The 24,637-nt window shown below is 42.6% G+C and overlaps 1 protein-coding gene across 2 annotated transcripts in view; it reads left to right on the top strand.

The window, feature by feature from the left end:
- Nucleotides 1-24,637, top strand: part of ACTN2 (actinin alpha 2) — a 72,832-nt gene that overhangs the window by 10,048 nt on the left and 38,147 nt on the right. For both annotated transcript variants that reach the window (XM_043596220.1, XM_043596218.1), the window contains exons 2-4: nucleotides 19,300-19,414; nucleotides 20,340-20,459; nucleotides 21,255-21,341. In XM_043596220.1, coding sequence (XP_043452155.1) covers nucleotides 19,300-19,414; nucleotides 20,340-20,459; nucleotides 21,255-21,341 — 322 coding nt within the window. The remainder of the gene's footprint in view (nucleotides 1-19,299; nucleotides 19,415-20,339; nucleotides 20,460-21,254; nucleotides 21,342-24,637) is intronic.

The following is a 24,637-nucleotide window of genomic DNA, read 5'->3' as shown; positions in this document are numbered from 1 at the left end:
TTCAAAGGAGGTGAAAAGCTGTAAGAAATTATTTATGGTGATGTGCTCAGGTCTGTGGCATGAAACGCTTACTGCAGTTGAAATGGCCAGTGGTAGGCTTTCCTGAGGAAGACTATACTAAAATGTCATGAGGATTGCTGAAGACAGTAGAATTTGTTTCATCTTCTACTAAAGGTAGAATTTAACCCCCAGATAGGTTTCCTTTTTTTCTATGTTATCATTTATATAATTAAGGGAGTGGAATGAATTGTTGTCCTCATTTAGATATTTGGTCTTAAGGATTTTAGAAAATATTATTAGTATTTGGGGTTGGGAGAGTATTGGTCAAGAAAATGATGATGGATGTATTCAGAATTGTAATCAGTTTAGAGGTCACCCACAGAGGATAATATTTTTCTATTTTGAAACACATTTTTGAGAGGAGGCAGGGGTGAGAGGGTGAGCGTCAGATTGGGCTGGGATGTGGGGAGAGATTTGTTGGAAAAAGGCAAGGCATGCTTTTTACATTTTGCAAACTGTGTAATTTCTGTCCTATTATTGGAAATTTATGAAATAGGAAGTGGCTGATTATTTTATCGCATACTTCGATCTATTCTGTTAAATTTTGAAACAGAAGAATATTTACAAAAAAAAAATTTGTTTTCAGTATAACACCAAAACAAAAAGAATTCCAAGACAGTAAAAGTGATACTTTAGTATGTGAAAGATTAAGAAAAAGGGTGGGGAAGGGATTTGGTCTGTTATCCTTAGTATCCCAAACTATTCACTGTGCAGGGCAGAGCAGTTATTTATTGAGAATTACTAGGCGCTGTTTTAACCATAGATATTATTTTATTAAATCTTCACAACAACCTTGAGAACGGAGTATTATTATTCTCCTTTTTTTCAGCCAGGGAGGTTAAGTGACTTGTCCAAGGGTTGTTGAGGGTGGGGAAGTGTAGCCAGAAAACACACACACACACAGAATTCTAGATTACAAAGATACAGTCCTGTCTCACAATGAGAGCTTTGTCAAATGCAGAGATGCTGATATTTTATGGCATATTCTGGTCCACCAGGGACGGAGCTGAGTTTTAGAGCCATACTGCTTAACTCTGAAGACTGTGCTTTGAACTACTAATCGTTTTCTGCGGTTTTTCAATTGCTTTGTACTCAGACTTATCACCTACAACTCTGAGTAGAATCCTGGGATTCTGTATTCCTAATTTCTCACTTACCAATAACCTGTTGCCTTTGTGGAAGGCTGTGTGTGCCTGTGAATTTTTCGTTCCACAATGTGTACAACTGGGAGCGTCTGATGAAATGAGAGAACTGAGTTTTAGGGCATGGTAAATACTGTCATTCAGGGTTTTTTCTCCAGGTCAGGCTGTGTAGCAATTGCTTCGTCCAACAGAGATACCTACAGGAGGAGAAAAGGCACCACAGGGAAAGCTAACAAAACCCTCTCAGATGGAGTTTAGTAGGACACGCCATTAAGGGCATCCCTTTGGAGTTAACTGCTGGTCTGACTCAGTTCCAAAAGAAGCCAGAGTTCATGATGCCTAAGAACTCGAGTCAGCTCTCTTTTGGAACCAGCCAACGAGACTCCAGGAGGCAAGAGCACAGATAAGTTCTCCCCGTGCAGGTGTGCTGTCTTAGTGCAGGAACGCTCTCTAAGATTTGGGTCCCACCAGGATTCAGCATGAATGTGACATCGCAGTGCCAAGGACTCTCTTTATATTAAAAAAAAATTGCTGGGGCTCTTGGGTGGCTCAGTTGGTTAAGCATCTGACTCTTGGTTTAGGCTCAGGTCATTATCTCAGTTTGAGTTTGAGCCCTGTATTGGGCTCTATGCTGACAGTGGGGGGCCTGCTTGGGATTCTCTCCTCTCTTTGCCCCTTCCTGGCTTGTTCTCTCTCTCTCTCTCTCTCTCTCTCTCTCTCTCTCTCTCTCTCTCTCTCTCTCAAAAAAAAAAAAAGATTAATTTAAAAAAAATTAAAAGAATTCTGCTTTTCTTTAACTTCACATTATGGAAAGTTTCAAACATACACAAAAGCAGGGAGAATGCAGAATATAGTGAATCCTTCTGAACCCAACTGGCCAAGGAAAACCTGTTTCGTGGATAGGGGATGTCTGATTCTTCCCCCCCCCCCCCCAGCTTTATGGAGGTGTAATTGATTGACAGATAAAAATTATAGATATTTAAAGTGTACAGGATGTTTTGATATATGCATACATTGTGAAATGGTTACCAGGGATGTCCACCTCTAAAAGGGAAACAGTTTTTATGTTCAACAAGTGTTTTATTCTGTAAAAAATTTTTGAAAGATTCAGCACAAAGCAGAACTTTGAAGGAGGTCATTTGTCACCTGCCCCCTTTAATCTTTTTTTTTTTAAGTTTATTTACTTATTTTGAGGGACAGAGAGAGTGAGGGGGAGCGGGGCAGAGAGAGAGGAAGACAGAATCCCAAGCAGGCTTCGCACTTTTCAGCATGGAGACTGATGTGGGGTTTGAATCCATGAACCGTGAGATCATGGCCTGAGCCGAAACCAAGTTGGACACTTAACCGACTATGCCACCCAGGCGCCCCTCACCTTCTTCCTTTAAACGAAAGATTCCCAAGACCTGCCTTTCCAGACATCACCCGCGTTTTAAAGGTAACCTTTCTAGGATGATAATCCCGTTGTCTAATTCCAGGAGGAACCCTCAGCATAGATTTCAGGCTGACAAGAGAAGAGGCTGGCATGGTGTGAGGCGTTTTGGGCAGAGGCAAAGTCTCTTAGCATCCTGTAAATGTGAATGGTTCACTGCTACGAGTTTGTGCCCGTGTGTCTGTACTGATAGGGTGTGTGCTGTGTCTAAGGAGTCTCTCTCGCCTCCTGCTGCAAACTGATCTGATAAAGTGACCCTATAACCTCTTTCAGGGTTATTGGTCTAGTTCCCTCTTAGTTCGTATGACCTCTGCTTTCACCGCGTTGGACGGTGAGCTTGGATCAGAGACAGGAGGTGGGAAAGATGTCTGAGGATGCTGAATTTGATACATCTGTGTCTTTATTTCCTCCACCACCCCCAGAGTACAGCCGGAGGAAGGAGAGAAGAGACATTTAAAGGGTTCTTGGGGAAAGGTTATTTTTAGGGGCAGTCTTGCCAAGACTGCTTCCGGGGATTTTATTTAGACCTAGATAAGGCCCTTGCCTGCTTACATGTGTGCATATCTAGGGGAGTCCTGGAAGTGATGGGGGGGGGGTGGCTGCATGCATGCCAAGTCCCAGGCTACCTCACTCTGTGCAAAAACTCACTTTTATTTATTTTATATCCCTCCCCCCCAGCTTTACTGAGATATAATTAACATAACATGGGAATGCAAGCTGGTGCAGCCACTCTGGAAAACAGTATGGAGGTTCCTCAAAAAATTAAAAATAGAACTACCCTATGACCCAACAATCGCACTACTAGGTATTTATCCAAGGGATACAGGTGTGCTGTTTCGAAGGGACACATGCACCCCCATGTTTATAGCAGCACTATCAACAATAGCTAAAGTATGGAAGGAGCCCAAATGTCCATCGATGGATGAATGGATAAAGAAGATGTGGTATATATATACAATGGAGTATTACTCGGCAGTCAAAAAGAATGAAATCTTGCCATTTGCAACTACGTGGATGGAACTGGAGGGTATTATGCTAAGTGAAATTAGTCAGTCAGAGAAAGACAAAAATCATATGACTTCACTCATATGAGGACTTTAAGAGAAAACAGATGAACATAAGGGAAGGGAGGCAAAAATAATATAAAAACAGGCAGGGGCACAAAACAGAAGAGACTCCTATAAATATGGAGAACAAACTGAGGGTTACTGGAGGGGGATGGGCTAAATGGGTAAGGGGCACTAAGGAATCTACTCCTGAAATTGTTGCACTGTATGCTAACTAATTTGGATGTAAATTAAAAAAAAATAAAAAATAAAAATAAATACAGTACAATTAAAAAAAAAACATAACAACATTGTATAAATTTAAGGTGTATGACGTGGTGTTCATTTCTTAGAGCCTCTGTTCTTCATGAAGGGATTTGACGAAAAGGTGGAGTAAGAGGTAGGAAGCCCACATCCAAGTCTGCCCAGAAAGGTCCCACTGGGGGCTGTAGCAATAACCACGTTTCCTCGGACTCTCAGAAGTGGTCCAGGCTAGATGCAAACTCTGAGGTCCCTGTGTTCCGAGGACATACACGTAGCAACCTCAGAGCATTAAAATAATGTTGAGACCCAAGTAATGTATATATAGGATAGCAATGCCTTTTCTCAAAATACAGGCCTATTTCTGAACTTTAAAAAATGCAGATATTGGCGAAGTGAGATTTCTTACGTTTTGAACAGATTTAAATACCAGAGTCTAGTAATTTCCAAATCTTTTAATTCATGTATCTTTTAGAAGGCCAAGCCTTCCAGAGAGCCATGGGGGTGGAGCCCTGTGTGTTGAGGGACACGGGGCCACTGACCCCCCACGGTGGGTCAGGCTCCCCTCTGAAATGCATGCCACCATGTGCTTTTGGTATTTGATATGTTATCTTTATGGTTTCATCAATAGTGTGTAGATTCACACTTCAGACATTTTGATATTAATATGTGCTGTGCTTTAAGAATGCTTATTTTGTGAGTCTGAAAAACGAAGGGTCACACGTTATTTAAATAGGTAGCGCGGTCACCAAAGTCAAATTCTATCTATCTTTGTTCTTCAGACAGTTTAAATTTTATATATTTATGTTTATATTTGAAAACATATATATATATATGTAAACTCTGGGAGTGCAGCGATGATAATAAATACATTTACTGTGTGATAAAATCATGCTTCCTGTAAAAATTCCCCGTGTTTCTATAATCAGACACAGGTGGGGCTGTCACTGGCGGAGTCCTTTAAGGACTTGGTAAGGAGGCCGGAAAAATCCTGTCAGAAATACCTGCTGTGTGACAGTGGGTTGTGTTGCTGTGACTGGCATCTGGGTAACTGGATATTATGGACTCCAAAGGATTTCTGTTCTGCGATCCTAGAACTTGGACAGCGCGTACCTTCTCCATCAGGGTTTTGAAATGTGATGTCGAAATAGGGATTTTAATATGAAACTTAAAAAAAAAAAAATCCTGGAGGAGCCCTCCGTTGGTTAACTTCAGAAATCTGGGGTTGCTTAATTATATGCAATTTAGGCAGTTTTTCTTTTTCAGGGAGAAATCTGGAGGATTAATGAAGTAAAGCTAGCTTAACGTAATTACAGATAACCAGGATGAAGACCAAAGAATCTAGGCTAACACGTTGTATATACTTCCCCGAGTTACTTTTTTAAGATACATTTCTGCATAAGTCATACACGTTCCCTACAGAAAATATGGATAAGAAATTTTTAAAAGTCACAATCTAGAGAAAACTGGTGTTAACATTTTGCCATATCGTCTACTAGAACACTTTATGCTATAGTATGGAAGCATATGTTTATGAATTTTGTATCATAGTATGTAATTGTCTGAAATGGCTCACGATATGGAGGCTTCATCATATATTTTTGTGAACACTGTCCACTCAGCATGAGCCCTAGGCAAGAACTTTTTGAAGGAGGAAATCGGAGCCTGGTTCCCTCAGGACGGAGTGAGCAGGAACTTTGGAAATGGCCGGCTCCCCTGTTTTTACCCCTTCTGCTAACCAGAGGTTTCCCCGTGTGGAGAGGAATCCTGTAGACGTACCTGATGGGGACTGTTTCTAGTTTAGGATTGCGCTCTGGCCCCAAACACCAATGCAGAGCATGTGGTGTCTTACGGAGAGCTGTTTCGTTCTAAATGAGCGCTTTAATCCCTTATGAGGCAGCCATTTATTTGGGTCCCTGAAAGTAGTAACATTACGGTGAACTGTTCCTTCAGTTCCCTGGATGGGCCGAGGAGGGAAACATCAGTTTGCTTTTCTAAAGAAAAGCCTTGCATTCATCCTCAGGAACAGAATAATAAAAGTATAATAAATGTTGCTGTTGCCTAAAACCAAGCAACAGTTGGGTTTGCCCTGTCACTGAGCCACATCTTGCACATAATTACCCAGGCTGCAAGGGAACAAGTTATTTTGGGAAGCATAGCTCAGGATCAATCATATGTAAGGCTGTTTGTTGGGAGCTGTAGATGCTTGCTTACCAGAAAGTCCTCAAAGGAATTCTCCACATAGCTCATGCCAGCTTGGGGGAGGCAGGTGTGACCCCAGAGAACTCCCAGCCAGGGGCTAAGTCAGGCTCCTGGCCCGGGAATTGCTCTGTCTTGGCTGACCAGGCACCTGAGAGCTTTCATGTGGTTCTTTGAGCTTACCCCCACCTCCTTTATTTAAAAAACAAAAAAAAAAAAACACACACAAAAAAAACAAAAAACCTTTTAGAGCAAGAATGACTGAGACTCTGATATTGAAGATACTTGATCTGATTAGTTTAACACATGCTTCCAGCCCTAGAATAGTTTGGGTAGAATCTGCGTATTTCTAACCTCTGCCTTTTTCCATTCAACAGTTAAAACGGGGGAGTTTCACCAAGATCATTTACTAACGGTCCTTTAGAAGAGCTAGGACTTTTTTTAAATAAAAGGTTTTAAAAATAAGTTTTATAAATTTTTATATAAAAATTTTGTTTCCAAAAAATTCAAAACAATTTTTTTTTTTGTTTCAAAACACGGAGAATTGGTGGAGCAGAGACGTGTCTGATGTTCTTGCTTGTTACTTTACGTACTTTGCCGATAATAGGAATGTAGAGATGAGTAACTGTAGCTGAGAAATGAAAATCAAGAGCATGAGTAATAAAGACTCCTGTAAGTGGTGATAAAATGTTTGTGGGAAATTTTCTTGAGCAGGGAGGAAATTAACAGATGGAAATACTTTAGCTTCTAGATAAATGTAAGATCTTTATGAAACAGGGAAACGTGCTAAATAATTCAACCCAAATTTAGTATTATTTATGGTGATTCGTATGAGAGGGAACATGGGGACACGTATTAGACTTTAAATGGAGGCTTTGACATGGAAAAGGAATCCAGTAAGCTGAGACTTAGGACAGTTGTCATTTTCACGGGACAAGGGAAGCGTACCGTCACTTAAGATCAGCAAAGGATAGACTTCGATTCCGCAGATCATTCTTGTCTTCACTGAAATCAATAACATTTTGATCGGAATAACGAATATTTTAGCGTGTTTGAGGGTTGACCTGTCTTTAGAAAATGGACCCTAAAGCCTGAAGTATGAAAAGACAGTTCTTAAATAAAGGTAAAAAGCGTGACTCTCACACAAACATAGAAGCGAATGCATGTTGGGGCGCCTGGGTGGCGCAGTCGGTTGAGCGTCCGACTTCAGCCAGGTCACGATCTCGCGGTCCGGGAGTTCGAGCCCCGCGTCAGGCTCTGGGCTGATGGCTCGGAGCCTGGAGCCTGCTTCCGATTCTGTGTCTCCCTCTCTCTCTGCCCCTCCCCCGTTCATGCTCTGTCTCTCTCTGTCCCAAAAATAAATAAATGTTGAAAAAAAATTAAAAAAAAAAAGTGCATGTTAAAGATGTTATTTAACTCATTAAAGAAAAATGAAGAGGAGTTAACAAGCAGTTCAAGAGAAAATCCAAAGAAGAGGCACATTTATTGGTTAGGAATAGTGACATGAACGTCCACAGGGCAGGAGACGTTTTTCTATGGGAGGAAGGAGGATGGTCCCTGTACAGAACAGAATGCCTTTCTTGTCTATAGGCAAGAATGATTTGATTGCTCTCCTTTATCTATGATTTAGGAGTTGGACAATAGCATAGGAGGGGTGCTGTAGACAAGGCACAGGTTTCCTATTGAAGCCTAGACTTTTCCCGATACAAAGTAGCCTTATTAGTTGTCCTTACCCCTTTCCAAATTCGTAACTTTAATCTGTCCCGTCCTTTTCTGGAAGTTGTGGAGGAGAGTCCACATACTGGAGAGGCCATTCCTCAAGCCGGAATCAGTCTGGGCTAGATTTGGCTTTGTGAAAAAACCTAAAAACCATTTTTTTTTTTTTTCCTGTTAGCAGCCTTCGGGCTTTACAGAACCTTTCTTTCTGTATTCTGAACAGCCCAGGACCTAAATGGAAGTCAGTCTTAGGAGCCTGGTGACTGAAGCCCAAAATTCACGGTTCAGAATTTCTGATGAAAACCAGACATGGGTGGAACTCTCTTTCCAAGTGCTGGGAGAGCCATCTTTAACCTACCCACTTAAAGGATCATCCATTAGCCTGATTCTATTTTCGGATACCCTCAGCCATGAGGTTGTCTTTTATTTTTTACAAGGGTTTTTTTTTTTTCCTTCTTTTTTTGGCAAGGTTACAGAGTCTCTTTTAACATTTAAGGATTCCGTAATGAAGTTTGACACGATAATTTTTTAAAAACCTGGAACTTGAACAGATAGCAGATTTTAAACTCCTCAGTCTTTTTTATTTTTTCAGTAAAAAAAAATCTGACTGCTTTCGTCTTTACTAACTGTCCCAGAAAGTCTGGCAAATGAGATCCTATTGAGCAAATACTGAGTGCTAGTATGTTCCAGCCACCTGTCAGGAGCACAAAGCAAAGACCCCCGCTTATAAGTGTATCACTTACACCAGCATTTTATTTTATTTTAATTTTTTAAATATAATTTATTGTCCAGTTGGCTAACATACAGTGTATACAGTTGCTCTTGGTTTTGGGGGTAGATTCCCTTGATTCATCACTTACATACGACACCCAGTGCTCCTCCCAACAAGTGCCCTCCTCAATGCCCATCCCCCATTTTCCCCTCTCCCCCGACCCCCCATCAACCCTCAGTCTGATCTCTGTATTTAAAGAGTCTCTTACGGTTTGCCTCCCTCCCTCTCTGTTTGTAACTATTTTTTTACGTGGTGTGCCACGTCAGGTATTTCTGACAGTATTTTTTCTGCTTTCCCACCAGGTCCTTAAAGGACTCTGATAGTGACAGCCCCCCTTGAGTTGTTCGTAGGCTACCCTACCCCCCAATTTGAGATTGCCAGACATCCTAACTTTGATAGAAGAGACCACCGAACACTGCTTGCTGACAGAACTTGGGGGGGGGGGGGTGGGCAGTGAATCATCAGTGGAAAAAGACTTCTTCTTTTTTCCCCAGTTACTTTGTCTTTGAGTAATTAAATTTGTATTTCTGAGTATCCCTGGGATTCAAGTTAAAAACAGTATTTTGGGGGCACCTGGGTGGCTCAGTCGGTTAAGCGCCTGACTCTTGGTATCAGCTCAGGTCATGATCTTATGGTTGGTGAGTTCCAGCCCTGAGTCAGGCACAGAACCTTCTTGGGATTCTCTCTCCCTCTCTCTCTCTGCCCCTCCCCTGCTTGCTCTTTCTCTCTCTCAAAATAAATAAATATTAAAAAAAAAAAAAAAAGCAGTGTTTGGTACTGTTGAGCTTCCAGCTTACTTATGACTGGAATTGTCACCATTTCAAGTGTTGAAAATTCAAATAAGTGCTAGTCCTCTCTGTGTGAATCCAGGTATGCCTGGTGGGTGTTGGGTTCTGTGGGTGATACAGAGGTAAGACAGGATTACTGTGGTCGTTTGGTGTAGGCTTGCAGGCATATGAAAGTCTGAGAAATCAGGGTGTGTCTGCCATTTGCAATGGGATGAAATGGGATTTGCCTTTTTTTTTTTTTAGAGGGAAAGTGATTCATCTTTATTTCAAGGATTTGCCTTTTTATAAGAGTTAATTTTTAAAAACTTTTTAAATGTTTATTTACTTTTGAGAGAGGAGCAGGCAGAGGCAGGGAGAGAGGGAGACACAGAATCCGAAACAGCCTCCAGGTCCGAGCTGTCAGCACAGAGCCCGACGTGGGGCTTGAACTCGTGAACAGTGAGATTGTGACCTGAGCCAAAGTCGGACGCTCCACCGACTGAGCCACCCAGGTGCCCCTTACAAGACTTAAATTTTACGGGCGCCTGGGTGGCGCAGTCGGTTAAGCGTCCGACTTCAGCCAGGTCACGATCTCGCGGTCTGGGAGTTCGAGCCCCGCGTCAGGCTCTGGGCTGATGGCTCAGAGCCTGGAGCCTGTTTCCGATTCTGTGTCTCCCTCTCTCTCTGCCCCTCCCCCGTTCATGTTCTGTCTCTCTCTGTCCCAAAAATAAATAAACGTTGAAAAAAAAAATTTAAAAAAAAAAAGACTTAAATTTCAAGACTCTTTATACTTAGTGTATTTGGAACCAAGTCCTGATGCAAATGTAGCCCTTTATATTAATTGTCTCTTGGGAATACATTAAAAAAAAATTACACAGGCATAATATTTTTTCCTGCTATCAGCCAGAATTAATGTTCTGAACACCTTGTGCCTTGAGGGAGTGAAGAGATGCGAACGATGTTCTTTGTTCTCTGACCAGTGGTGTGAGTACTTGTGGAAAACCCGGAAAAGATGAAGACCTGACATCTTTCCGGCTTCTTGGATCCCAGACCTTCTCGCCTCCCTTTTCTGTCTGTATTACTGTAACAGTTTATGAACTGTGCTAAGCAACAGCTTGTTTATGCTTAGTTATTGGAGGTGGAATATCTCTTATGCTCAAGTAGACTGAGATCGTGACTGTAGGCTGTCTGTTTTTCTATGCAATGGTTTAATTCCCTTTTAAATTAAACCCCAAAGCACCTCAGCTCTCTCTGAATTATTGCCATCACTGAGTGCTGTTCTTTTGTGTTTCTACATTTGTGACATATCTTGCGTTCTCTTTAATTCATCACGCATCACAGTCAACTCGTTGAATTAGGTCAACGGTGCATTCCTTAGGGGAAGAAACAAGCCCCAGGAGAGAGGAGCCGACTTGCCCACACCAGATGCTGAGCCGGTCACAGAGCTAGGCTTCAGATTTTAGGGCTGCTGTTCTTCAGCGACTGCTGACCTTAGCTGTTGCACGCTGTGTTATCTAGCAGGATCTTGGAGCTCTAAGCTGAGGACTGCCCACTGTGTGCTTAGGTCCCTGGTTAACATTAGGGCTCCGTCTTGCAATTGGTTGTAGCACAGGCAGGATCCTTACAACTAACCCTTTAATGCTTACGTACTTCTTTCTCTGGTTACATTTTTTTGTAATGTTGTGTGAGTATGATGTCGTGTGGCAACCTCGAAGGTTTGGGATTTTTTTCAAGATCAGATGATTATGCTGACCAGTCAATATTGTGAGTGACTTCTGGGTCCACAGCACTTCCTTAAATGTTTTCCAGGATGGTTATATGTCTGAATATTTAAATGTAAGGCTATGTTGCTGATTTCTGGTGTGATTCTGGAGTGGCCCATCGTATGGATCGCCAAGCGCATGTCCTCACGTGGTGTGTGGACTGGAATCTCTCTCTTGGCTGAGGGGATGGTGAAGCTTCGTGGTGAACCAGAACATTCTGCCTCTGCAAGCCACAAGGGGCAGGAATTTCTGCCCTCTCTGTCAGTGGGCTCCCTGCTCTTTGTGAGGGTACTGTCTCCTTTTTAAACACTAAAGCTGAAATCACGTTTACTCCAGAGGAACAGCTCTGACCTCCTCTCCTGCATTAACCAGAGATTTTATAAATCTGTGCAGCTTTCTAGATGCTCCCCACCCCTTACTTTTCAAATATTAAAACACACACACACACACACACACACACACACACACACACACAAGTGATTAGAAGAAATCTTGGCAAATTGGGAGTCTATGGAGTGGAAAAGAACACACCATTAAAGTGATTATTGTAAATAGAAAAATAAATGGAGCATTTTTAGAAAAATCAACTTAAACCACAGAGTGGTTTCCGGTAGGTGTACATGAGAGTGTGTTCAGAACCAGTGCAGTAGGTAACGCTGGCTGACTGGCTTTCACAGTTCTTCTCTTCCTGATAACTTTTTCAACAATTTCATAGAGTTGATCGTGACAATTATCCCGTGTTTTTATAGCTGGGAAAGTGTCAGGGCATGAAGGACAAACAGTTACATGGAGTCAGAGTCAGAAATAGAATCTGAGTTCTGAGCCATGACTGCAGGCTGGGCCGGGCTTGACCTCCGCCTCTCCTGGGACCCACTGTCCCCGCTTACCTGGGGCCAATTCGTCCCACCCCACAGGATGCGGGCCAGGATGGACACAGCAAGCCTCCCGGTGTCTCCACTCGCTGGGGAAAGCAAGCTATGGGCAATCTCAAAGTCACAGAGCGCTTTGACAATGCCCCAAACTGATTTGGATCTGACAACAGTACTGTTTCATAATTGGTGGGCTTGAAAGCTAAGACCTTTCTACCCCCTGAGCCTCATGCAGTGGGCCTCTGCCCAAATGTCCCAGCCCTTAGCGGGCCCTGTTCTGTTTCATTCAGAAAAATCCCATAAGCTTTTCTGAGTACCCGTTTCAGGAAATGTGATCTGAAATGAGTATTTTATGGCATTATCATCATCAGTTAAAGCTAGTTTAACAAGCGTGAAGGAAATGTATAGGTGTTGTCTTGCCATATTTTTGTTTAGTAAATTGAACAGTTAGTCTTACAGGAGGCAGGCCACACCTAGAACCAAATTGCTGAAAGAATTAATAATTAACTGATAGCATGAAATAGACTGCTATTCAGACAACTATGTCAGACTCAAGGTGGATTTTTTTCCTTTGGTCCTTATCTGGGTAATAATCTCTTCCAGGTAGAGATATGAACTTGTGTTATGTCAATAACCGTAGTTATTACGCATCTTGATTAAAAGACCTTCCCTTTTTCTCTGTGGAAAAGTCTACAATATAGGTGTTTGTGTCTATAGGCTTAATTCATTGAAAAAGAAACCAAATGCAAATGTATAGCCTTCAGTAACACAGGCTTATCTCAGCATTTCATGTAGTACTTTTTTTTGTCATTTAGCACAATGTGCTGATTGGCATAGGATTTGTCTTTGAGAAAGACAGTGGTCAGTCTTACAGTTCTTGTGGACTAACTAGGGGCTTTGCCGGTACATTCTTCATGAAGAAGGAGTGGTCTCGCCCACTGCTGAATGGGACCGACAGTTCTTGGTAACAGCTACTCCTGGGAAACTCCTTCAACAGATATTGTTCTCAGCCACCATGTTTCAGGGGTTAACGAACATTTTCTGGGTCTCTCGATTACGTTTCAGAATATAACAGAGGAGGGACTGCTGATAGTTTGAATATCCTTCAGGCTTTCTGTGTGAAACCTCCTCCTAACAAGCCATGGGAACACAGCCTTCACCTCTGGGCCCTTCTCCTTTGCACCCTGTTTCTGAAGAGTTTTTATGCCATGGCCAGGGCAGGTCTGTATTCAGGAAGATCAGTCTGTGCCCCCAAGACTGCCCATCCTGGCCGGTGCCTCACAGGTGGTGATTCCTTCTCTTTTGGGAAGAGATGCTGATATTTGCTCCTGTTGTCTCAGGAATATACATGTCGAGACAGTGCTTTCCACTGCCTTCCCGCCTTTTCCTTTTGTTTTCATGTGAGCTTCTTTGGAAGGCGGTAAGGACTTCAAATACTATCAGCCTTTCCTTTCTGGAGATACAGATCTTCCTTGACTTCTGATGGGGTTACATTTGGATAAACCCATTGTAAGTTGAAAATACCGTAAGTCAAAAATGCATTCTCTACAGCTAACTTCCTGAACATCATAGCTCAGCCCACCTGACTTTCAGCGTGCTCAGAACACTTCTGTTAGCCTGCGGTTGAGCAAGAGCTTCTAACACCACGCCTGTTTTATAACAGAGTGTTGACTGTCATGTAGTTGAATACCGTACCAAAAGTGAGCGACAGAAGGGCCATGTATATGGGTGCAGAATGTTGGTAAGTGTATCAGTTGTTTACCCTCGTGGTCCTGTCGCTGGCAAGGAGCTGCTGTCCCTGACCAGCATCACAAGAGAGGACCCAGCACATAGCACAACCCTGGGGAAAGCTACAGATCCAAAATTCCAAGTATGGTTTCTACTGAATGCGAATGGCTTTTATGCCGATAGGAAGTCAAAAATTAGAAGTCGGACCATCGTAAGTCAGGAACATCTGTAGATGGTTCTGTGGTTTCCTGTCTGGTTATCTTTGGATTTCCCTGAAAGTTTTTTTTCCACATGCCTGTCTTTGAGCTGCAGAAAGCATTGGTACTTATCGCTAGGTGTAGAGGCGTGGGGAATGAGCTGTTCTCCAGGAGGGAGGTAGAGGAAGCAGGAGAGGAGGTTGGAGAACCTCACCTGTGACTGAGCAGTTTCTGGGTTGAGCTGTGACCTGTGGAGACTGTGGCCTGTTTCCTTGTTGGACTCTGTCTAGTTCATAGAGCATCGTTTTTCCTAAGAAAGGACATCTGGCTTGGTAGTCTGGTTTGACCCAAGGAGCCTGCCTCAAAAACCGTGTGGACCTACCCTCATTCCACGCTAGTCCTCCCAAGATTTAGTTCCCACAGACTTTAAAGATGTGCGTTGCTATCAGCCAGCAAGACAAGCCACAAAGAAGCCTTCGGGTAAGATGTATGGAGGTTTGCTCTGGCTGTTGTTGCTCTGTCTCCTCCATAATTAGCAGGCTTTTCCGAGAAACCGAGGACGATTGGAAATGCATTAAGAACAGTCTCTATAGACCGTGGTAATTAAAACTGTAAATAGAATGAAAATTAAATGTTCTAACAAAGCTTAAAATTCCTTTTCAGAGTGCACTGGCCTCTTTGCAAGCTATTATCTCAGAGCTGTTGGGGTCCTTTCTTCACATTCCAATTGGTTAGTTACCACCTTTATTGGCTCCTTGGAATGCTCATTAAAGATAGGGACCCTTCATTAGACTTAACTAAATAAATTGACCTTTTCGGTTAGATTCATTCTCTGGATTTGCACAAAGGAATAATTACCTCTGGGAAATTACCTTCCCTGTTATGTATACCTATAAAAAGGTAGGATCAAACAGACCTCCACAGTGTTGCATAGAGGGGTCAGGAAGCTTGCACGGATTTCATGAGCAGCTTTGGGGTTCTATCCGGGAGTGTTTCTGATACTTTTATTATGAAAGGACTTAAATCATGTGGTAACAGGATAAGGTAATTTTCACCAGCAGTAGTTGCTCATTTTAAGTTGAATCTGAACAAAAACAACTCTATAAATATTTTAGGTCATGATATTTTTTGCCTGTCAATTCAATTTTTAAAAATCATGACCTACAACAGACACATGAAAAGATGCTCAATGTCACTCCTCATCAGGAAAATACAAATCAAAGCCACACTGAGATACCACCTCACATTGGTCAGAGTGGCTAAAATGAACAAATCAGGAGACTATAGATGCTGGCAAGGATGTGGAGAAACGGGAACCCTCTTGTACTCTTGGTGGGAATGCAAACTGGTGCAGCCGCTGTGGAAAACAGTGTGGGGGTTCCTCAAAAAATTAAAAACAGATCTACCCTACGACCCAGCAATAGCACTACTAGGAATTTATCCAAAGGATACAGGAGTGCTGATGCATAGGGGCACATGTACCCCACTGTTTATAGCAGCACTTTCAACAATAGCCAAATCATGGAAAGAGCCCAAATGTCCATCGATGGATGAATGGATAAGGAAGATGTGGTTTATATGTACAATGGACTACTATTTGGCAATGAGAAAGAATGAAATCGTGCCATTTGCAACAACATAGATATGGAACTGGAGGGTATTATGCTAAGTGAAGTAAGTCAGTCAGAGAAAGACAGATGTCATATGTTTTCACTCATATGTGGAATTTGAGAAACTTAACTGAAGACCATAGGAGAAGGAAAGGGGAAAAATAGTGTCAAACAGAGAGGGAGGCAAACCATAAGAGACTTTTAAATACAGAGATCAGACTGAGGGTTGATTGGGGTGGGGGGAAAGGGGAAAATGGGTGATGAGGATTGAGGAGGGCACTTGCTGGGAGGAGCACTAGGTGTTGTATTAAGCAATGAATCACGGGAATCTACCCCCAAAACCAAGAGCACACTGTATACACTGTATGTTAGCCAATTTGACAAAATATTATATTTAAAAAAATCATGGCCTGTTTTCTTGTGCCTGTCCCAACAGGTTAGATATATGATTAATCTCAGTATTGTGAGTTAAAAAAAAAAAAAGAACCAAAACCCAAACCATGTTTAAAGTAGTTTTTCTTGCTGAAAATGGGGCCTGGGATGTGTTTTACTGAAGGATAACTGTCTGGAAACAGCTTAACTGTCCATCCACAGGGAGCTAGTTACATAAAGTATGGTATATGCACTACAGGGAAATACTATGCAGCCATGAAAAGGAATGATCTGTACTGATGCAGAATGACCCCTAGGTTATATTTTTTAAGTGGGTAACAAAAAAATCCAGGTAGAGAACAATGCGTACACTCTGATTTGTATTAAAGGGACAAAAAACGATGTGTGTATCTGTCTCTATATCTGTCGAAGATCATTGAGGAGATACACAAACGAATGTGTGTGTTCCCTCTGGGGAAGAAAGCTGGGTGGTTGGGAGTAGGAAGAAAGGGATGCTTTTCACTTCATACCCTTTTGTACCACTTGAGGTTTTTTTTAAGGTTTTTTAATTTATTTTGAAAGAGAGCAAGTGCACACGCGCAAGTGAGGGAGGGGCAGAGAGGGAGAGGGAAAATCCCAAGCAGGCTCTGCACAGACAGCACAGAGCCCGATGCGGGGCTTGAACCCATGAACCGTGAGATCATGACCCGAGCCAAAGTTGGATGCTTGACCGACTGAGCCACCCAGGTGCCCCTACGTGAAGTTTGAACCGAAGAAATTCATTACCTATTCAAAAAGTAAATAGACAGGGGTGCCAGGGTGGCTCGGTTGGTTAAGTGTCCGACTTGGGCTCAAGTCATGATCTCATGGTTTGTGAGTTTGCATCCTGCATCAGGCTCTGAGCCTGCTTCGGATTCTGTCTCCCTCTCTCTCTGCCCCTCCCCCGACTCATGCTCGCTCTCTCTCTCTCTCTCTCTCTCTCTCTCTCTCAAAAATAAATAAACTTAAACTAATCACTTCTCGGCCTTTTGGCTAAGATCAAGTGTGAAAAAAAAGTAAATAGATAAACTAATATTGAAATAAATAAATGATGGACTCTTTGTAACAATCTTAGTTTCAAACACCAAAGTTGGGTTATCTAGAGTAACTGTCCCATAGAGCTTTCCATGATGCTGGAAATGTTCCGTATGGGCACCATCCAGCTCAGTAGCCACCAGCCACATGTGGCTTTTGAGCACTTGAAAAGTGGCTGTGCCCAGCAAGAAGTTGCCGTGGCTGAGGTCAGAGAGATTGTTGCCTGTTTTCCCCTCTAGGGTTTTGATGGCTTCCTGTCTCACATTTAGGTCTTTCATCCATCTTGGGTTTATTTTTGTCTGTGATGTAAGAAAGTGGTCTAGTTTCATTCTTCTGCCTGTTGCTGTCCAGTTCTCCCAGCGCCGTTTGCTAAAGAGATGGTCTTTTTTCTGTTGGATACTCTTTCCTGCTTTGTCAAAGATTAGTAACCAAGAGCACACTGTATACACTGTATGTTAGCTAACTTGACAATAAATTATGTTTTAAAAAAATAAGGAAAAGAGAAGTGGCTTGTGCAACTGAGGAACTAAAATTTTAATTTCTTTTAATTTTTATTAATTTACACTTAAATAGCTACCCATGGCTAGTGGCTGCCCCATCGACTGGGGATAGATCTAGAGTATATGGTTTCAAGTTGTTCTTCTGTTTAAAGCTGACTAAAGTTTAGATGTGTTTTGGGAGACCTAATTATTACTGTAGGCTCTCCGAGTAAAATGAATTCTTCTAAGTCCAAGAAGACGCCTACATTTTTGCCCTTGAACTTAATGCCATCACATATTTGTTGAAAAAAGTGACAATCAGGTTTTTAAATCTTCTTTATTACTCAGGAAAATCATTTTTATGGAAACTATGTCTTTTTGTGGCGTTGCATGAAAGCTATTTATTTTTTAGGTATTCATTTTGTCATCTAGAACACAGACCCTATCTGCGTGTCTCCCCACAGAGTAACGTGCCGGGCATTTTGTTCTTGAGCCCCACAGCTGTTGTGAGACAAGGGGACAGTTTGCATTCTTAGCCAGCAGCTGCCAGAAGCACTTCTAAAATGGTTTTGGCAGGAAATCGTGCACAAGTGGAAGCCAAGTTAAATGCGGCTTGAAAAATAAACAGAATGACTTTGGATGTCACTTCATATATAGTCCATCTTTCCACTGAAGATTGTCTTTGTAATTTGTTAACCTGACTAGGCTGTATCTAATGGTCTTTGAGATGCAGGGTCTAGCTCAGGGCCTGAAATATGCCAGCCAGTAGGAAGTTATTGTTACTATTACTGTTATCATTATTTTTAATGACTGACTCTACTGCAAATCTGTTTAATTAATTTAGTTACTGGCTTAACATTGTTGTGCATTCAGGATAAGCTAGATGTAGGTAATTAGTGGTTATGGGTCCCCTCCTCTCTTCTCCTTTCTGCGACACAATACCGCCCACCCTCTGCTCTAAAGTAAGACATTATGAACATTCCTGAAACATTATTTATTCATCCGTTCTGCAAGCAAGCTTATTTTTGTTGCATGCAGGGAATAAGCACACACTAATGTAGTCTGTATTTCCTACAAAGTAAGAGGTTTTCGGAAGGCATAGGTGTGAACATGGTACCTTTTTTTAAAGTCCATTTATTTTGAGAGAAAGAGCACAAGTGGGAGAGGGGCAGAGAGAGAGAGAGAGAGAGAGAGAAAATCCCAGGCAGGTTCCATGCTGTCAGTATAGAGCCAGACACAGGGTTTGATCCCATAAAATGTGAGATCATGATCTGAGCTGAGATTGAGTCGGATGCTCATCCTCCTGAGCCACCCCAATGCCCCTGAACATGGTACCTGTTTGTTTGTTTTTTTTAAATGTTTATTTTTGAGAAAGAGACAGAGTGCGCAGGGAAGAGGCAGAGAGAGATAGAGAGAGGGAGACACAGAATCTGAAGCAGGCTCCAGGCTCTGAGCTGTCAGCACAGAGCCCGACACAGGGCTCGAACTGACCAACCGTGAGATCATGACCTGAGCTGAAGTCGGATGCTTAACCAGCTGAGCCACCCTGGCGGCCCTGGACGTGGTACTGTTTTAAACAGAAGGCACAAATTCCTCAGGCTGGCATATCAAATAAATGATTTTCTTTTGTCCCTAAAGGGGAAACTAACAAAATCTTACTTTAGTCTTTCAAGTCGTTCTTTCCACCAAATTCTCCCCAAAGGAGTTCCAGCCTCTTAGACTCCCCAGAGTGCATACGATGTCAAGTGTTGTCTGCATGGAGGGGGGCTGACCGCTGATGGGTCTGTGCCCAGCAGTGTCTGGTTCTCGTTGCAGACCTTCACGGCCTGGTGTAATTCCCACCTAAGGAAAGCTGGCACCCAGATTGAGAACATCGAGGAGGACTTCAGGAATGGCCTTAAACTCATGCTGCTTTTGGAAGTCATCTCAGGTTGGTCCTGGATATTGCATAGCCGTCCTACCCGAATCCCGTGCGTCCGCGTGTGAGCACTAGATATGCGTCTAGTTAGAGATGACTGTATCAGAAATTCCCTTTGAACCTGGCTGGGCAAGAACATGGTATTATTAGCAAAGAAAACCTTTCCAAAGAGCAGTCTGCCTGGACTTCTTTTTCTGCCCTGCATAAGGAGTAAATTCTGCTTAAAACTGACTAATTAAAATCATGTTTGTACCGCCCACCTCGAAACAAAATAAAAGAAAAAAAGTGACGTTTATGTGACTACCCACCAAGCTGCCCTCTCTACTCTTAGCCCAGCTAGCGCATCTCCCAAATGTTGTCGTTCATGCAGCCAGCCGGTGTATGTGTTGGCGTAACTCGGAAAACATGAGCTCAGATCCCAGAGGGGTTGTGTTTTGCCCTGAATTTCAGTTGGCTGGATTAGAGTTTGGATGAGAGGAGGGATCACCCTTGAAGAAGTGTGACTGGGAGGGCGATGGCAAGTCTGCCCCGATCCATATATCTTCATAATCAGGTGTCTCAGCCCTGGCAGCCACCGCGGTGATTTGGACTAGGCTCTCCTGACTTCCTCTAATAGCTAGTCGGCGGCTCCAGACGCTCCCAGGATACCAACCAGCTTTTCTCCGTTCTCCTTTGTAAGTTGGCTCGTATGTGGACCAAACTGGAGTCTCCCGGCAGATCTGAAAAGCATATGGCTCCACATCAGTCCATTGGTCTTGAAAGTTTTTTTGGTCCGTGTTCCTCTACACTGTGATTTACAGAAGCCAGAGACCCATCAGAAATAGTCAGATACCGTGCTTTCCATGTAAGGAAGCACCGACTCTGAATGTTGGCATCTTGGTTCCACGTCAAGGAATTAGTTTCTCTGTGCCTACGCTCTTCTTCTTTCATCTGACAGGGGAAAGGCTGCCGAAACCTGACCGAGGAAAAATGCGATTCCACAAAATTGCTAATGTCAACAAAGCCTTGGATTACATAGCCAGCAAAGGCGTGAAACTGGTGTCCATCGGGGCTGAAGGTAAATGAGGTGTGAGAAGAATAACCTTGGCTGCCACACTGATCTCACAGTGGGGGGCAGGTGTGCCTGCTGCCGGATGGATTCTTCCCTCCCTCCCTTCTGTTGCTTGTGTCTGCTTCACGTCAGGCTCTCTGGTAGGCTCTGGTGTCTAGAGATGAGAATAAAAGGTAGCATGAATGGGAGACCAGGCTCCGAGGTTATCCGTAAAGACGAGAGTCAAATATAATGCTGTCTTCTTCAAACCGATTATCGGCATGAGAAAGACCTTAACCTTCCCAGTCACTCTTAAAAAGAACTAATTAATAGGAGGAAAGTGACCTCTTCATTCTCTGGGACATTGGGAACCCTGGAGAGTTTGGTAGGAGCGGAGACTCCCCTGCTTCTTAGTTTACACAACTGAATCCTGTGAACCTGCCACCTGGGGACCACTGGAAGGATCGGGGTCTAAAGAACAGCCTGTGTTCTGTGTATCTGATGACTTAGAACCCTAGCCCATCTAGTCTTTACACTTTGGAAACTCTTGGGTTGTTTTTGGTGATTATGCATTCGCAAGATTTGTGCGTATGATTAACTCAGAATTCATTTAATCTAGAGACATTTGGTTATGAATACTGTATTTATAACTAGACACGCTGCCACACTTACAAAAACCTCAACTGGTCTTTCTGCGTATGGATGTAGTTTCCGATAGCTCGGGAGTCAAAGCTTAGGGGAAACGTACAAGTTATAGGAGAAGTTTATGCACCGGTTATGTTATCACGACACTAATTTGTTGTTGTGTGTTCTCACCTAAAGAAATTGTGGATGGCAACGTGAAAATGACGCTGGGTATGATCTGGACCATCATCCTTCGCTTTGCTATTCAGGATATTTCAGTTGAAGGTAAGAGACATGGTTGAAGATCTGATGGTAATAAAATACTTGGAGTGATTGTGTAAATTGAGTTCATAAAGTCAAATTTGAATAGGGCTTTTAAGCTGGAAGTGCCATTTACATGATTTAAGGAAAGATATGGGAGTTGGGTTTTCACAGGTTTTATATTTGTATGGGAAAAGACCCCAGCAATACTGTTTCATTCACGGGGGTGGAGTCATTTGGGGAAAAGATGAGCACGTGTTCAGAACAGAAGTCGCTCTTTAAAATGAGCATTTTTTTTGAGCTTCTAATTGCTTATTATACTAGTAGGTTCACAACTAGAGCAGTGCTGTTAAGACTTAAAGCTGAAACACTTTTTTTCAGGTGCAAAAAAACAGTTGCAACCTGAGTTCATTCATTCACCCTCCCTCCTTCCCTCCCTTCCTCCCTTCCTCCTTTCACTGTCTGTTTCTGTCTTTCTGTCCCTCTTTCTGTCTTTCTGTTAACAAAATCTCTATTGTTATTGTATCTTTCGGCCCAACAACTGTTCTGTCACTATAATAGAATCGTAATCCTTGGCGTTCCACCGAAGATGAAAATCTTTAGTCTTTTACGCCCACTGTACTCCTAAATATTTTGATGAATTCAGCACTGTTGAAAAGTGTCAAATTGACATTCTCAAAATTAGAACTTGGCCTGTTTAGGCTTCACATCACAAAATGTATAGCCGCAGAACATATTTAAATAAGGCGGCGTGAATTGTCCAGCCAGTCAGCATCCTGTCATTTGTCACCTGACAGGTAACCAGGTACCTGCATGGTGAGGGGGGCGTTGTTTATAATTCTGCCCAGGATGGAGTCCCTGTTGACGCTGGTTTTTCAGATGACGTCAGTTGCTAATCAACCAACAAACACTAAAAAACCACTAATTTATCTACTGCTGGACCAGATGGCCTGAAGCCTATGGTATTTACCCTTAAGGAGTTTCTTACCCACTTAGATTATTCCCGTCTGGCACTGAAGCCCCACTTGTGTCATCTAAAAATCCAAGTAAGATATGATGTATTAAAATCTCAATAATTCAGGCTCAGAAATGACAGCCAGCTTGAATTAATAAACAGCCTGAATTTGAAAACTTCCATAAATGTACTTTTATTCAAGCACATTTCTTTCATTCCGGCGAAAATAACAAAATGCTTCTTAAAAGTTCTCACTGTATTAAGAGGCGGTAACTCGTAATAACTTTACCAATTTTGTGTACTTCCAGATATACATATTTAAACAGTTAAACCCACCTTAAAGAACAAATATGAATTTTTTGGTTTTACTATTTTAAAAATGTTTACTTATTTTGAGAGAGAAAGAGAGAGTGTGAGCAGGGGAAGAATAGAGAGAGAGAAAGAGAGAGAGAGAGAGAGAGAGAGAGAGAGACAAGCAGGCTCTATGCTCAGTGCAGAGCCCAGTGTGGGACTTCATCTAACTAGGAGATTATGACCTGAGCTGAAATCAAGAGTCAGACACTTAACTGACTGAGCCACCCAGGTGCCCCTATTTTTATTTATTTTTATTTTCTTTTACTTTTTTAATGTTTGTTTGTTTTTAAGAGAGAGATGGCACATGAGCAGGGGAGGGGCAACGAGAGAGACGGAGACACAGAATCCAGAGCAGGCTCCATTCTCTGAGGTGTGAGATCATGACCTGAGCCGAAGTCGGATACTTAACCGACTGAGCCACCCAGGTGCCCCAGTGACTGGCAAATTTAAATTTCCATAGCAGTTGTGAGATTTTATTCATCTACTTTACCTCTGTTTGCCTTGCTAGCCTGTTTCATTTAAACTTTGTAATGTACAGTACATTATTTCCTCCTGGCGTACTTTTTCTTATTAGTTCTATTGGCCAGGACCACTAGATAGGGAGTTTTCCTTTGACACCAAAGCAGGAGACCTTCTTTGGCAGAGGTTTCTGTAATGACAGCCAGCATCTGTACAGCATCTGTACCAATTAATATTTGAATGAGGTCTTAGAACTTTCAGTTGCTTTTCCAAACAAGAATTTTCTAGAGAAGAGATGTGAACAGGAATCATTGAAGTTATTCCATAGCACATGAAATTTTGGGAGTGTGTTTATTTAAACTGGGTTATAGGTCAAAAGGAAGTCAGAACTAGAATGGATAATTTAAATAAATAATTATGGAATACTTATTTTGATATTAAAAAAATAAACTTCAACTCTAACTGAAATGGGAGGCCAAGTTCCAGTGTTAGTCAAGAGTCCGTGTGTTTACAGGGGTTTTCTAAACTGTTAACACTTAAATACAGACAGAATCCTAGATTTTAGGAGCGGGTTTGAGGAACTGTTTGGATATACGTAACTTTGGGTTCTCCAAGAAGCAAGTGCCAGGTGGGTATTAGATGCTGTCTTAGTCTGCTCAAAAACACCATAGACTGAGTGGCTTGAACAGCAGAAATTTATTTTCTCATGGTTGTGGAGGCTAGAAGTCCAAGATCAGGGTGCCACTGTGGTCAGTTTTTGATAAGGACCTTCATTTTGGCTTGTAGATGACCACCGTCTTGCTATGTCCTGTATCTCTTCTTATAAGGGTGCTAATCCCATCATGGGAGCCCCACCCTCGTGACCTTATCTAACCCTAATTGCCTCCCAAAGGCTCCCTATCTAAATAAGGTCAGGGCTTTAACATCAGAATTTTAGGGGGATAGAAACATTTAGTCCAGAACAGACATGCAGGAGATTTGGGGGGGAGGGGGTGGAGGGGAATGCCTGTGAAGAACAGGAAATGGCCAGTGCGCTTGGCCAAAACCCATGCTGGAGAAGAGAAGGGAAGGCTTGGGGGAGAAGAGTCTTACCTGCAATGTGGTCCTTAGGTCTGTTCACAGGCTGGCGGGGAGCCCCTATGCCTCAGTTGCTCTTAGAGGAGCCCCACATGCACAGGATGGCCCAGTTCTAGGGCCCCTCCCTCGCTCAGTCTTTGGCTGGAGCAGCTGAGGAAGTATGGCCTCTGGGGAGTGAGGGGTGGATTCAGAGTGCCACCTGGGACCTCTGTGAGCTGCCCTGTGCTCCCAGCAGCAGGACATCGGAGCCTCACAACTTCATGGCTACCACAGGGGGGTGGTGTTGTTTCCACTTGGTCAGAACTCAGGTGGCCAAACCTGAAATGCACTAATGAAAGCCTTTCAGTATTATAAAAATCACTGGGTAAGGGAGTAAATCTGAGACACTGTGGCCTCTAGTGAATTCCATTTACCCAGGATTCCAAATGGTAAGTGAATTGAAGGACAGGTTAGTGAAGTCATAAACTACACACAG

This window comes from Prionailurus bengalensis, chromosome D2 (genome assembly GCF_016509475.1).
Source record: "Prionailurus bengalensis isolate Pbe53 chromosome D2, Fcat_Pben_1.1_paternal_pri, whole genome shotgun sequence".
Lineage (NCBI taxonomy): Eukaryota > Metazoa > Chordata > Mammalia > Carnivora > Felidae > Prionailurus > Prionailurus bengalensis.
This window is presented reverse-complemented; position numbering and strand designations above follow the sequence as displayed.